The 15,698-nt window shown below is 39.4% G+C and overlaps 1 protein-coding gene across 1 annotated transcript in view; it reads left to right on the forward strand.

Moving 5' to 3' along the window:
- Positions 1-3,830: 3,830 nt before the first annotated feature.
- Positions 3,831-15,698, forward strand: part of LOC149232834 (mitochondrial carrier protein MTM1-like) — a 222,277-nt gene continuing 210,409 nt past the window's right edge. Inside the window, exons 1-4 of the mRNA XM_089379528.1 lie at positions 3,831-4,109; positions 4,207-4,260; positions 4,372-4,413; positions 4,517-4,576. Of these exons, the coding sequence (XP_089235654.1) occupies positions 3,954-4,109; positions 4,207-4,260; positions 4,372-4,413; positions 4,517-4,576 (312 nt within the window). The 5' untranslated portion in view covers positions 3,831-3,953. The remainder of the gene's footprint in view (positions 4,110-4,206; positions 4,261-4,371; positions 4,414-4,516; positions 4,577-15,698) is intronic.

A 15,698-nucleotide genomic window follows, 5' to 3' on the forward strand; every position in this document is an offset into this window, starting at 1 on the left:
GCAGCGGCTTCTCTATCCCCAAAGGGACGGCGTTTCGGTCTCCATCATAGCCTGCCGCAGAGCACACTGTTGAGGGCATGATCCGCAGGCGTCTGAGAGTCAGAGCCAAACTATTAAGGCCGATCAAATTGCCAGCTATTGGCTCCGGGAGAGGGGCCACGACATGCAACAAAGCCGTTCGGTTTTCCACCTCCGAGCTTCTTAGAAGCCCTATCTTAAGCAAGGGATAAGAAAACCCTACTTTCGGCGGCGCAACATAAGACAGTGATAATCGTATGGGTGTGGATTCAGGCTGTTGGTTTATGGACTCACCAGTAGTTTTGCAGACGCAGGAAGGTCGGATCGCTGCCATTGCCATCGCAGAGCTCGATTTTCGTCTCTGTCTGCCCCTACAATATTATTGTTATGTAGACTCTCAACATAAAATAATATTAAACATAAACAAATATTGATTTTTTTCATGTCCTTAATATTATATATACATATACATACACAATTAATTTTAATTTTTTTATTATAATATAAAATAATATTAAACATAAATAAATATTAATTTTTTTTCATTTCCTTAATATTATATATACATATATACACAATTAATTTTTAATTTTTTATTATGAAATATAAATAAAGTGGTATAACACAAACATTTTTTCAAAATATTTCCCTTTTCTTTCTCACATCTAAATTAACTTTATTTCTTGCATCCTTACTTCTGTTACATCCCTATTATAATAAAAATATAATAAATAAAAAATGAGTTAATCTTTAACATAAGTTTAATTGAAATTTTAATATTGAATATATATTTTTATTTTTATGAAAAATATATTTGTTACATCCTTTTTATAATAAAAAGTACAATAAATCATAGATGAGTTAATCTTTATAATAAGTTTAATTGAAAATTTAATATTAAACATATATTTTTATTTTTTTAAAAATATAAAATATATTTTGATCTTGAAAATAATATAGATTAATAATTAATAATTAATGTAAGATGGATTAATTTGACTTTAATTAACATATTTTTGGTATAAAAAAATAATTTTATTTTGGAATTATTATCATTTATGTCATTTTATATGAATGTGAAATTTAGAATTACTACATTTTTAAAATATAAAAGAATATTGAATAAATCTATAAATAAAATTTAGAGCTACAACATTTTTATAAAATTGTAAAGAAAAATTAAATAAATTTATAAATATTTATAATTTATAATATTAAAATTAAAAGTAGTATTCTTTATTCTATTTTCATATAAAAGTTAGATTTTTTCTTTATTGAGAATATTGTTATGACTAGATATCTAATGTATAAATAATAATAATTAACATTAAAGAGGAGATACTAGTTCAAATTTCACTCAAAGTTGTTCATAAGGAATCATTGAGCCGAGAGGCTCATTCTACAACCCAATATGATGTGTAACGTTGTGCGTTTGTCATCAAAGTTGAAATTTTGCTCATGTTAACCAAAATAAAGATTTAAAAAAAAATAAAATTTAATAACTATACAAAACATTTAAATAATGTCGACTCATAAAAAAAATTGCACTTGAAAAAATTGAATCCTCTCAGCTGATTTTAGATCCGCATTTAAGATGAATGTTATAAAAATACAAAACTTCATTAAATTATTGAAAAATAAAGAAAATCGTTTTATAAAATATTAATATTTTTTTTCTTCTAAGTTATGCTAATTCTATTACTGAAAAAAAGATATCATACACTGAGGCCTTAGCCTGTACTTAACCATGCCTGAGGAATGGCAAAAACCAACAAAGTCTAGATCTGGATTGCCCAAGAAGGGAAACCAGTCTGTAATAGAAAAGAGTTCAAAAAATTAGCTTGCTGCCCATGCAGGGGAAACCAGCAAAGCACCCAGTTTGTTATCAATTTCATAATGAGACAAAAACCAACTGAATATCCGAAAACCCAAAGTTTTTTCCCCGAAACCCCATTGAAACAAAAACTAGAAATCAGAGTACCAAAAAACCTGAGACACGTAGCACGCTGAGTGGCAAACTGTGTGGCGGACGCGTGGCAAGTTGAGTGGCAGACAGGTGGCATACTGTGTGGCGGTCACGCGGCATGCAAGGTGGCAGACTAGGAACAAGGCGGAGACGGTGGGTGTTCCTCCACGATGAAACACCTGTACTCCTCCATGTCGCCACCTGCCTGTAGCGAGGTCTCCGTGTTGCCAGCCTGCAATGCCGGGTGTTCTTCCTCGACGAAACAACAGTAAGGGTCCATTACCTCGTCTGCATGCTGGTCCTTGTACACCTCCTTCCCTGCACGTCTCGTCTTCTGCTCATTGTTCCGCTCCCCTGCCTCTTGGATGCTCGTCTGAGCCATATCTGGTTCGGCTTTGGTGTGGCTGCATCCTTCTGTGGTGCACCCACCACCTGCAATGTCCTGTACCCCAATTACTTTGGTGCTACCACCACCCATAGTTCCCTGCTCCGTAATTGCACTGGTGCGTCCACCAACCTCCGTGGCCTGTTCCTCAGTGATCTGCTCCACCTCGTGAAAGAGAATGGATATAGTGGCCGTGATGATGGGCCTGGTCAGGGTGGAGCGGAAGGTGAATTGGGCAGTCTGGGAATGCAGCTGAGGAAGGGGTGGAGTGCCTCTGGGGGACGAAGCAGAAATGGATGGAAAGCTGCTGGGAGGTGAGGCAGGGGGCACCGAGTGGAGGTGTCCTCTTCCACTACGAGTATTTGGGTAATGCCCGGGGGCCTGCTCTGCCAGGGAGGAAGTGGTGTCTGAAGCAGGAGAATGTTGGGGGCGACTCAGGCTCCCTAGGCTCCCGCCCCTGCGGCTGCGCATACGGTGTCACATTCTTGGCATGCTGTCTGCAGGAGTATGAGAATTCCTCCCGGAATTGGGCACAATGTGGTGTAGAGACACAATTGAACTTGCGGACTGCTCAACGGAGGGAGCAATGGCCAGGGCCAAAGGGAAGATAAAATGGCAATCCAGGCTTTGGGTGAAGTGAATGTCGGGGCCGAAATCAATGCAACAAAGGAGGTGGCAGTGTCTCCTGGTGGTTGTGCGGGCGCCGGGTGTTGCCGTTGCTTGAGGGTAGAGGCATTGCATTGGCAAAGGTTGTAGAGGTTGATGGACAGATGCATAGGTGAAATTCTCCCAAGGATCCATGTTTGCACAGAGCCGAGGTTGGTGACAGTTAATAGGTTGGAGATGGCACCCGCGTAAAGTGCATTTATGGTTGTAGTGAATGCCAATTTTGGACCACTGTGCCAATCTACGGAAGGCTATGTGGTCTCGCCACACGCCAACCCAGTCGATTGCCACCTCACCGTCCTTGTTTATCACCCGCATCCGGGATATAAAATATTAATATTACTAATACTATCCCATTTAAATTAAAAAAATAGGATAAATAAAATGAGTTTAAAGTAAAAAATAGGATAAATAAAATGAGTTTAAAGTAAAAAATATAAAATTTTAATTTTGACTTAAAAAAAATTAACTTTATTAAAATAATAAAATAAGAATAAAATTCAAAATATCATAATAACATATGATATTAGACCATTCATAAAACATCTTACGTTGAATGAGGAAAAATGTGTTTTTAAAGCAATAAAAACAATATATTAAAAATCACCCTCTCGACGTATTGCTAATTTTAAAATTTGGACAAACAAAACACCTATCCAAATAAAATTTTAACACAGATCAACTTCCATGACTACAAACCACATCATCATCATTCTGAAAAAAGAACACATTTAATAAATATAAGAAAATAAAACTTAAAAAATATTTATTTGCCGACACAGCCAAGCACATACTTTTTTAAATGTAGTTGCCGTGCAGAATATAGTCCGCCGTTCAAATGACGCGAAGTTGCAGAGGTTATTCAAGGGTCCGGAGCGAACCACATCCGACCTTCGGAAACTGAAATTCTATTTGTCAATGGCAATGACAGACTCAGAGAAAGATCCTCGTTCTTTAGATCCTATCAATTCTAATTCCAATGCACAGAATATAGGTATGACGGAGCGAATGCTGTCTGGTGCAGGAGCTGCGGTTTTCTCCGCCACTATTTTTAATCCTTTGGACGTCGTCAAGGTTTTAAATTTAGCTCCATGTTTGCCCTTGAATTGAAAAATTCCTCGATAATTCTTGTACTTTAACTTATAAATATATGCATCCATGGCATCGTCAGACCAGATTGCAAGCTCAGGTTGGCCAGAAGACGCCAGGTGTTAGGTCGGACAGGGTAAGCAAGTTAAATTGATTCTATTGTGTATAACGTGCTCTGTTCTTTCGGATTGGTTCTGTGAAGCCTTTGGTTTGCCTAAACTGTGGAAGCTGTGGTTTGGTTTCTCAGTATAATGGCGCATTTGATGCATTCTGCAAAATAATTCGACAGGTACCTTATTAGGTCCAATGGCAATGCTAATTAATTGTTATTTTTTCAAGTGGGAACTTACGCTTTTTCTTTGATTAAGTCTTATTGTTTTACCTTTGTTTAGGAGGGGATATTTCGGCTTTGGAGAGGGACAAGCGCTGGTCTAACGTTGGCGGTGCCAACTGTGAGTGTTCAATTCCCTACCCCCTTTTTGGGTGTTGAACATGCAATAATGCCTGCAAATTGTGGGTGTTGAATATGCAATTATGTCTGCAAAATATGCAAACTTATCAGTCAGGAATAATCCCAATCGGTAATGTTTGTCCACTATGGTAATTCCCGAAAATCTCTAAGAGGAGCACTGTTAAAGAACTCAATTATTACGGTTCTACAGACAGGCTTGACTGAAGTGTTAATTTTTTTTAGAGAAGATGGAGACGACTTCCCCCATGATAGACAACGGCTTACAAGAGAGATAAGCGAGTAGTTAAATTTTTTATAATTATGGAGTTAAATGTACATGGCATCGAACTCGTATTTATTATGCGGTCCAAATATTATTAAACGGACTCGGCTTTTGTGAGCAATGGGGAACATTACATGTTGGTCTTATGTCATGTCTCTGGTATATAATGTGGCATGGCAGCCATACATAGAATTCAATTCTTCTTCTATGGCCTTTCATAATGTTAAAATTAGTAAATACTTGAAAAACGAAGGGTTAACAAATGCTTGTTCAGTTTGGAGCTATAGCTCTGTCATATACTCAAACATTTTTCGCACTCAGATATTTCATTAGACATGTCTATAAAAACAGCATATGAAGAATTACACCAGTGTGGATCCATGTAGTGGTTCCAGCTAGGGTGCTAGACTGGACTCTATATTTAATATCGACCGAGGTGCGTAAGCTTAGAGGCGTGGTCTAAAATATATAGACATAAAGAATTACCGTCCTAGGTGATTATGAGGTAAATTGCAAGGCTTCTTTACGGAAGACCGTTATATGCAGCCTATCCTTCACACACCTAGATTACCCTACTGATGTATCTGACTACAATGCTGGTTATGAAATGCATCTGTCAAAGCAAACTGTGAATCTAAAGACTGTGTATGATTGTGGCAATGATTCTAACCCCCTTACAGAGGTATCACTCAGAAAACCTTTGCTTAGTAAACACACACAACATGCGAGATATTTACACTATGAAACTATATAAAAAGAACATGAATAGACTGTGAAATGAGGCAGAGTTTATGAGCATGCATCTGTAAATCACACAAGGACCAAATCCCTTACAAGATTCTCGTTCCAGATCCTAGTGCTGACCATTCAACATAACAATAAACCCTTCAGATGCGCACACCATATACATGTAATGAAACTCAAAACATAAAGGAATCGAAAGCTCATATGACTGCAGCGTATATGCTATGTGAATCAACAGTTATGTAAATCGAAACTATGATGCAACCTGTGTGATACATAAATCGAAACCAATACAACGCTGTGTAAGCATATAGATTGAAACTAATACAACGCTGTGCAAACATATATATATAGAAACTGAAATGAAATGTAACAAAACGAAGAGCAGTATACCAAACAAAGGACGCAGGGCCCGTCCGCGCCTAAGGGTATACTGACTACCACCGTTCAGCAATCAACCAATGCAAAAGAGTGAACACACGTTGGGACTGTAAACGGTTCTGTGTATTAACTAAACTCTGTTCGGAGCAAATGTTTCAACAACTGATTAATTAACCTTCAAAACATTGAACTAACTATATTTACACATGCGTACATACAGCCATGTCATCGATGCAGTGAATGTACATAGTGCTGTTGTCACGTTTTTACATAGCTTTTTGCAAAATGTTTCCATACCATAGGTTTCAAAAAGAACAAAAATCAAAATGAAAATAGAACAATGCTGTTGCTGCTTTTATGCGCCAGAGTACCCTGCTTTGACTGAAGTTGACCGCATGCATAGGAGGCTCGATTTGGATGGAAGATAGGTGTTTGTCCATCCTTGGACATTCCACTTTTCGCCCATGCTTTTCGTTCTCGCTCATCCGCTGCGCCACATGTCAAACGGTAAACTCATTACAGGTTGTGGGTACTTCCTGTAGTCAAGTCATCAAAAACCTCTAATTCTGGAACATAAAACCCCTAAATTAATTCTTATGCAATTTAATAACTATAGAACAATTAATAATCAATATTCAAGGATTTTGAGGGATAAATGATGAAAATGTATGGATAAATGATGTGAAACTGGGAAGGAAAAAGGGTCTTAGGATGATACCAACATCTCTCCCCGACTTAAGGACTTAGCATGTCCTCATGCTACCCCAGAAGTACTCCCTTTGAACTCTGTGCCTGCATGGATCTCTGCTGCCTTGAGCAGGGTATCTACGTTCTTCTTCACCTGTTGATCCTTCTGTCCCTTGAGCTCTTGCTTCAGCTTTTTATATTTCTCTTTAAGAGCCTTTTTCTGGTTGTACCACTTAGTGGCCCAGTTGGAAATCTCAGATTGCTCAGTCTCTAACTCACTGATCCTTTCCTTTAGCTTTTCATTTGTCTTCTGTACTTCTTTGCTTTGTGCCCTGAGCAGTTCATTTTCTCTTTTGATAACCTTTTCCAACATGTTAGCTTCCATGAGCTCTTCTTTCAATTCCTCAATTTGCTTTTCTAACTTCTTCTGTCTCTTGGTAGGAGGTGGTGAACATTTCTCCTGCTGGTTATGGCTTTCCACCTCTATGTCAACTTCTGGTGCTGGTGGTGAATGATCACCACTTTCAACATCCATTTGGGCAGGGGCAGGAGATTCAAATTGGTCTTCTTGCAGCTGAGTTTTTGATGTCCTCCTTGATCTTCGGGAGTAGGTGGTGAAAATTTTGTCTTTCTCAGCTCTCTTGACATCCTCTTTTTGCATGTTTCTGGTCCTTATGCTGCCCTCAGGTTGAGGTGCTCTGCTGGCCTTGGACACTGGAATTTCCTCATCTATATCCTTCATAAACCCAGAATCTTCTTGCAGCTCTTCTTTTTCCTCCTCATCTCTGATCTGGTTGACAGCTAGGAACTCTTTCCATGGCTTCCCTCGCTTCTGCAACTCATGTTCAATGAGGATTTTAATCAGGCCAAAATGGTATAGACTTTTGTCCTCATTCCCTTTTTGTTTCTGGATAGTTTTGGCCATCTTTGTTAAACTTTGCAGCAGAAAATATGGCACACTGATTACACATTGTTTCTTTAAATGGAGGAGTAGCTTGATGTGATAGAGATAAACAATGCTGTATCTACCTTCACATGTTATAAACTTCTGAAGAATGTAAACCATTTCATCCCAAGGATGAACTAACCAGCTTCTTGGAACTCCCTTTTTCCAATTTACTGAGGAAACTCTAGATCTGGACATGAACTGTACCCATGATTTCTCCTTGAACTGCTTGGTTTTGAAGTACTTCTCTCCTTCAGGACTTATTCCAGTTGCCTGGGCTATAGTATCTTCTGAGATTCTAAAGGAGAAGTTGCCTATTAGGGCCTTTTCCCCATTAAAAGTAAAGGCAAATTGTTTTGTGACTTCTTCATTACTCCCATGGAATTTTTCCAGAAAAGGTAGCCACTGTGCTTCTCTAAGAATCTCAATACAGTCTTCATGGTACTGTGAGCTATCGAATGTACTAGGTTCAACTCTATTAGTCATGGTGATGGCAGAGGGTTATGCCTCTAACCCTTCTCTGTCTACACTTTTAGAATTTAAACACAGAGATGTCAAGTCGGTTACCTGGTATACGTAGCTTCCTTCAATCTTCAATTATGGTGCTTAGCTGGTCGATACGACTGCTGTGGGTGTTAGAAGTAGAATGGTGATGCTTCCCTTTTCGGCGCTCATCGGTTTCACTGTGTAAACCGACCCCAAACAGTGATACTTTCCTCTTCGCTCTCTGTTCAAATTTTCACTTTGTAACCCCACTCAAATGGTAACAATCGCCTCGGCGTTCCTTGCTTCACTCCTTTACGTTGTAACTCTACCCATATGATGACAATCTCCTCGCGTTCCTTGCTTCAAACTTTCGCTTTGTAAGTTATGGGAACCGAGGATGTGAAATACCCTGTACTCGCCTTACAATGTAATCATACAATTTAAAAACAGAGGGCTGTACGCTTGTATGCATATTAGCATAAGAACGCTGAGAGCGTACCGAAAGTGCTGAGCTATAATGCTGGGTAGCAATGCTGGGTGGCGAGGTTATAATTCGGGTGTGTGTGTGGTGTAAAACATATAGGCCGTTTGTTATGATTCGACTGTATGGAGTAAAGAATATATATAGGCCGCTTCTATCTCATCCTTTGTATATTTTTTTTTAAACAAACACACAGCTCACCACGTGCCCTTTTCAATTATATTCAATCATGTAGAGAATGTTGGTATGCCTGGAGGGTATATGTGTTGGTGATGGGTGTTAGGGATAGGTGGATGTAGGGAATGATGAAACTTGGTGGGATAAAGGGTGGTAAGTAGATGTATGAAGGTGTCCTTGAAATTAATTACAACAGCTTATAGTCACCAAAATTACATTAAAACTAATCTAGGAAATTAAATGCTCAAGAATAGAAATACATTACTCCTTTGTTGATCATTTGACATGCTGAGTTGCTAATCCTTTTGACTGTTCTTTTTGACAGGTCCTCTGAGGGAGGTTGAATACACAGGTCCTTTGAGAAAAGTTTTGAAGATATAACAGGTCCCTTTTGAAAAATTTGAATGTACAGGTCCCTTTTCGAAGACTGAAAATGTAATAGGTCCCTTGTGAAAACTGAAGATGCAATAGGTTCCTTAGGAAGATTTGAAGATACAGGTCCCTTGAGAAAACTATAACAGGTCCCTTGAACAACTGAAGATGTTCATGCAGCTCTTTGTATTATTACAGGTTCACTGAGCTTGCAATTTGCTGAAGTGTTGGTGCCAAATCCTTGTAAAAGCTTGGTGGAAGTCTGTTGAAGTAGCCCTTGGTGTCAAGAATTTTTTTAACAGGTCCCAACTGAATGTTTTAAACAGGTCCCTACTGCTGGCTGGAATGTCTCAAACAGGTGTCAATTGCTTAAAACAGGTCCCTTCTGAATATCTTTAAACAGGTCCCCTTGCACTAATGGTGTTGGTAGCATAGGTGTCTGAACAAAACAGGTCCCCCTGCAAACTATTTACAACCAGGTCCCTCTGAAAATCATGACAGAACAGCTTATTTGTTAAAGTCTAGAATGCTGGTAACAAGCTGTTGTTGGAAATTTACAGTGAAATATAGAATAAGAAATCTGAAGAATTTACAAGGGAGAGATAAAAGTAACAGAACAGATGTCTCCCTCTCCCCGACTGAAAGTGTGACTTGTCCTCAAGTCATGAAACAACTGAGAAATGAAACAATGAACAACAGAAATAGAATTCATACCCGCCAATAAATTGGTTTTCAGGTAGGAATTCGGGGTTAGATTGTGCCAGATACTGGTTTTCACATCTAACCCATTATTATTATTTTTTTTAGTTTTTGTTTTTATTTTTTATTTTTGTTATTATTTTTTTTTTTTTTTGTTTTTTTTTTTTTTTTTTCATTTTTTCTTGATTTTGAAATTGAAAGAAAATGAAATTAAGGCAGTGATACTGCAGCTGAGGGCTGCAGTACCTCAACCTCTTCTTGCTGAGATAATGTATTGAGAAAATCTTGCTTGCTGATGGGCTTGTTGTACAGCTTCAGGCGATGACCATTGACTGTGAAATAATGACCTTTGCCATCAATAGTTTGGAGTTTTACTGAACCATTGTCATAAGCCTGAACAATTTCATAAGGGCCCATCCAATGGGTGGTGAACTTAGCTTTATGATTCTTGAATTTTGAATCAAAAAGCAGAGCCCAGTCACCTTCTTTGAAGTGCTTCTTCTTAATGTGTGAATCATGCCATTGCTTCCTGTGCTTTTGCATGAGGGTGGTGGTTTGTTCTGCTTGTTGTCTCATCTCATCCAGCTGGTTCAACTGCTGGATTCTCTCTTTCTGTGCTTGATCCAAATCAATTAGTAAATCTGCAGCTAATTTAAAAGTGTGAATTTGGAACTCAATAGGAAGCATGACATCCTTACCGTACACCAACTAGTATGGTGTAAATCCGGTGGTATCTTTCCAAGTAATCCGGTAAGCCCAGAGTGCCTCCTTGAGCTTTTCCTCCCAGTTTTTGCGGTTCATTGCAACAGTTTTGGTAATGATCCCCTCCAGAGTCTTGTTGGTTGATTCCACCTGCCCATTGGCCTGTGGATGGTAGGGGGTACTTTTCCTATGCTTTATTTGGTACTTGTCTGTGATATCCTTCATGAGCTGGGAGGTGAATTGGGTACCTTGATCAGTGACAATTTCTCTTGGCACTCCATACCTCACAAAGATCTCCTCAAAAAGGAAATTGACTACTGTGTGTTCGGTTGCTCTTACCAGTGCTTTTGCTTCTGCCCACTTTGTGACATAATCAGTACACACTAAGATGTACTTCTTACCATTAGAGGCTGGGTTGATTGGTCCTATGAAGTCCAGAGCCCACTTATCAAATGGTTCTAAGTGAACTTGGGGCTGAAGGGGCATCTGATCCGTAGCTGTGGGTCTGCCCATCCTTTGGCAGCTGTCACAACTCTTTACATACTTCTTGGCATCCTTGAAAATGGATGGCCAATAGTATCCAAGAGTAAGAACTTTGAAGGCTGTCCGCTTCGCTGCAAAATGCCCACCACACGGTTCATCATGGCAAGATTTTAAAATGTCAATTACCTCATCATTTCGGACACATCTCCTAATGATCATATCAAAACCAGTGTAAAAGAGATCGCCATTGAGCCATGAATATCTAACACTTTGTTTGATCAGTCTTTTCCTTTCCTTTGCAGTGAAATGTGGAGGTGTCCTACCTGTAGACAAGTAATTAGCTAAATCAGCAAACCAAGGAGTTACTATGGAAATTGCGAATAAGTGCTCATCCGGAAAAGAGTCCTCAACAGGAACAATCTCACCTGGATTTTGCAGTCTAGAGAGGAAATCTGCCACCTGGTTTTCTTTGCCTGGTCTATCTAACACTGTGATGTTAAATTCCTGCAGCAATAGTAACCATCTGGTAACTCTGCCACTAGTTATTGGTTTATTCATGAGATGTCGAATGGCAGAGTGATCAGTATGTACAAAGACTTCATAACCAGTTATGTAATGGCGAAATTTGTTCACAGCATAAATGATGGCAAGTGTTTCCTTTTCTGTAACTGTATAGTTAAGCTCGGCAGGTGTGAGATTTTTACTAATGAAATAAATTGCATATGTACAAGATTCTTCTTTTTGGCCTAAGCATGCACCTATGGCAGTGTCAGATGCATCGGTAAAAATATGAAATGGTAAACTCCAATTAGGCCCTCTCAGGACTGGTGCAGTAGATAGCTTCTTCTTAAGTTGTTCAAATGCATGTTGGCAGTTCTCAGTCCAATTAAAAAGTACATCTTTGGCAAGAAGTTTAAACAAAGGTAAGGCTATCTTGCTAAAATGTTCAATGAATCTGCGGTAATAGCTAGCATACCCAAGAAAACTTCTTACCTCTCTCTGGTTCTGTGGAATAGGCAAATCGGCAATAATCTGTATCTTGGCTGGGTCAACCTGGATGCCTTGAAAAGAGATATAATGGCCCAACACTATCCCTTCATTTAGCATCATGAAGCACTTTTCGTTGCTAAGGGACAGGTTAGCTTCAATACACCTTTTCAAAACTCTTTCTAGATTTTCTAATGCATGTTCAAAAGAATTGCCATATACTGAAAAATCATCCATGTACACTTCAACACAATCATGAATCAAATCAGCAAAGATAGCTAACACAGCTCGCTGAAATGTAGCTGGAGCGTTACAAAGTCCAAATGGCAAAACATTGTAGGCATAGGTGCCCCAAGGACAGGTGAAGGTGGTTTTGTCCTGGTCTTCAGAGGCAATCCGGATCTGGTTGTAGCCACTGAAACCGTCAAGAAAGGAAAAGGATGATTTGCCGGCTAGGGTGTCTAACACTTGGTCAATGAATGGCAGTGGGAAGTAGTCTTTGAGTGTGGCTTTGTTCAGCTGTCTATAGTCAACACAGATACGCCACTTGCCATTCTTCTTAGGCACAATAACCAATGGGGATACCCACTGACTGTCAGAAATAGGATATATAAAGTTGACTCTCAAGAGTTTTTGCAACTCTTCTCTGACAATGTCTTGGAGCATGGGGTTCATTCTTCTTTGTGGTTGCCTCACCGGTTTAATGGTGCTGTCAGTGTAAATGTGGTGAGTGCATGTGTCGGGGTGAATCCCATGCATGTCAGTGTAATCCCATGCAAAGGCTTTTTGGTACTTCGTCAAGAGTCTAATCAATTTTTCTTGTTGAGATGAGTCAAGATGGTTGCCTATGTTCAAAGTTTTGCCCGGACTGATCTCTATGACTTGACTCTGAGTATTGGTGATGGATTGAACTGGAAAGATGTCATGAAATGTAGATTGCAAGGAGTGGATAGTGCATGTTTCTTGAAAGTTTTGAGCTAGAAGTACATCTGCAGCATTATACTGTTCATTTCTCAAGTTTTCAGATATATCAGGCTGTGAGAGAAATAATTCTACCAAATCAGTATTATCTTCATGGAAATCATAGATCTGGTCAATGCTAAAAACAGATTGTACCTCCTCTTTGTCATTAAATTTGTCATCAAGCCACAAGTTATGTGTGACTGCAGGTGATTGTGCTGATGGATAGAGGGTGAGCTGTTTCCTTTCGGTCCCTCTAGAGATAATCATGTTACCTGATCGGCATCCAATAAATGCATCAGCAGTCGCTAACCATGGTCTGCCTAGAATGATAGGATGTCCTCCTAGATTGGATTTGGGTTGAAGGACTAGGAAATCCACCGGATACTCCCAAGAGTCCAGTGAAACAATGATATCTTCCAAAATCCCCTTAGGAATGACTTTGGACCTATCAGCTAGTTCAAGAACAATTGTGGTATGTTGCAAATTTACAAGCTGGAGTGTTCTCATAGTTTCAAGGGTCATGACATTGATTGCAGCTCCAAGATCTATCAAAGTGTTTGGGATCCGTATGTTGTTAATGATGGTGGTCACTTTTGGAATGCCCGGATCAACATACTTCTCCATGGAGATAGTATTGGTCATAAGGCCTGCTAAATTTCCTAAAACATGAATGGTCTGAGGATCAATCCTCTTCCTAGCAGGTTTCTTTAGACACATATCTTTGATGGCTTTGGTGTAAAAAGGAATGTCCTTTATAGCTTGCAGCAAAGGGATTTTTATGTAGACATTTTTAAGTTCATCCAAGACATCAAATTGTGGTGGAGGCAATGGTGGTTTGACTTGGACCAAACGGTTCGGAAAAGGTGGTTGCAGTGACTGCATTTGTTTGTCTTTGATTTCACTGCTTGGTTGTGTTTGAGTTGTCATTTCATTTTCTTTTTCTAAGTTTTCTCCTTGCTGATCTGTTATTGGAGAATCCTTTCGGAGGACCCTACCAGACCTCAGATTAATGTTTTGTAAAGGCAGTGTGGAGTAGGAAGTTCCTTCCTCTACATTATAAGCTGGCCTCTCTGCTCTATTGTTCGGATTTGGGACAGTTTGAGCAGGTATTTGTGTGGGTCTGGGAGGTGGTGAATTAGTTGGATATTGAAGTTGTGGGACATTTATTTGTGGAGGAGCAGGCAGAGTTTGTTGAGAAGGTTGGGGCTGATAAACAACTGGCTGAGGGTGCTGCTGATATGGCTGTGAATGTGATGGATATGGCTGTTGGTACTGCTGATATGGCTGTGAGTAAGGTGGGTATGATTGAGGATACTGATGCTAGGATTGGGGATACTGTTGAGATGGTCTCCATTGATTTTGTGATTGGTTTCCATGCTGCCATGGCATAGGTATATTCCATGAGTTTTGTGCATACATCTGATCATTCATAGGAAATTGCATATTTTGATTAGGAAACATACCTTGGGGTGCTTGCCTTGGTTGCCATGGTCGCTTTGCACCCATGTAGTACACGTTCTCCATCTCTGTGCTGGCTGCCATGTTACAGTTCTGCACAATTTTAACTTTAGGACAGTTAAATATATCATGATGCTCAGTACAGAAAGCACATACTTGTATATTGTCTAGAGGACAGTCTTTTAATGCATGCTTCTTGCGACACTTGGGGCAGAAAATAGCCATTATATTGTCTTCTTCCTCTTGTTTCTTTTTGGCTTTTAAGGTATCAATTTGGTTTCCTAGAGTACTCAACAAATCTGTTTTGAACTCTTCTAAAAGATTACCAATTTCAGCCCGGGTGACACTAGCAGAGGCAGTTTTTATGACCCTAGATGACAAGGTCCTCTTTCCCATTTTGGCTTTACTTCTTGAATATTTTTCACACAGTTCAGCTATTTCTTCAAAGGGTAGGGCAGAGATATCACCTTTGCCCATTAAGTTGAGATCATCCATGTATTCTTCCCTGATACCTTTCAAAAAGATTGTGCGGACTAGATCAGGAGGCATGGTTCGGTGTTTAGATTTTTGCAAGTTATAGACAAACCGTTCTAGATATTCTTCTAAGGTTTCATCCTCCTGCTGGTTCATTCTAAAGATGTCATCTTTAGAGTCTTTGGATCTGCAATAAGGCTGATATTTCCTCAGAAATATCCTCCTCATGCCATCCCAATCTACTATGGCATGTTCCCCTAGCCCCATAAACCATTTCAAGGCTGCTGCCTTTAATGTGGCTGGAAACAATCTCAGTCTGTGAGCATCATCAGTATATCCATAAGTTTGACACACAATATCAAACTCGAATAAGAATGAGTCCGGATCCTCTGATGCCATACCATAGAAATTGGGTAGCACGGATGGGGGTATATTTTTCATTTTAATCTCCTCATCCTCCTGTGGTTCTTGTATAGGGAATTTAAAAGTGGATTCCTCCTCCTCTTGATGGGGAACTGATCCAGATCCCTCCTCAGCCATTTTACTTGGTTTCTTAGTGTCTCTTGGTGGAAAAGAGAGAAAGGAAAATTGTTTGGTAATGGTGCTACTTTTCCCTTGTGTAGAAGAGTTAGGAAAGGGTGGATGCTGTGATTTATGTGCAAACAGAGTTTCCCTCTCAGCAAGAGTAATGTGCTGTCCTGAATAAAATTTCTCAGCTATTGTTTGAATATCCTCCTCAGTTGGTGTTGTTTTCCCTAGAGAGTCTGCTCTTGATGATGATGGGTTAGTGTTGAGATGGT

This window comes from Pinus tabuliformis, chromosome J, assembly GCF_031772625.1.
Source record: "Pinus tabuliformis cultivar Carrire ecotype Pingquan chromosome J, CPIR1, whole genome shotgun sequence".
Classification (NCBI taxonomy): domain Eukaryota; kingdom Viridiplantae; phylum Streptophyta; class Pinopsida; order Pinales; family Pinaceae; genus Pinus; species Pinus tabuliformis.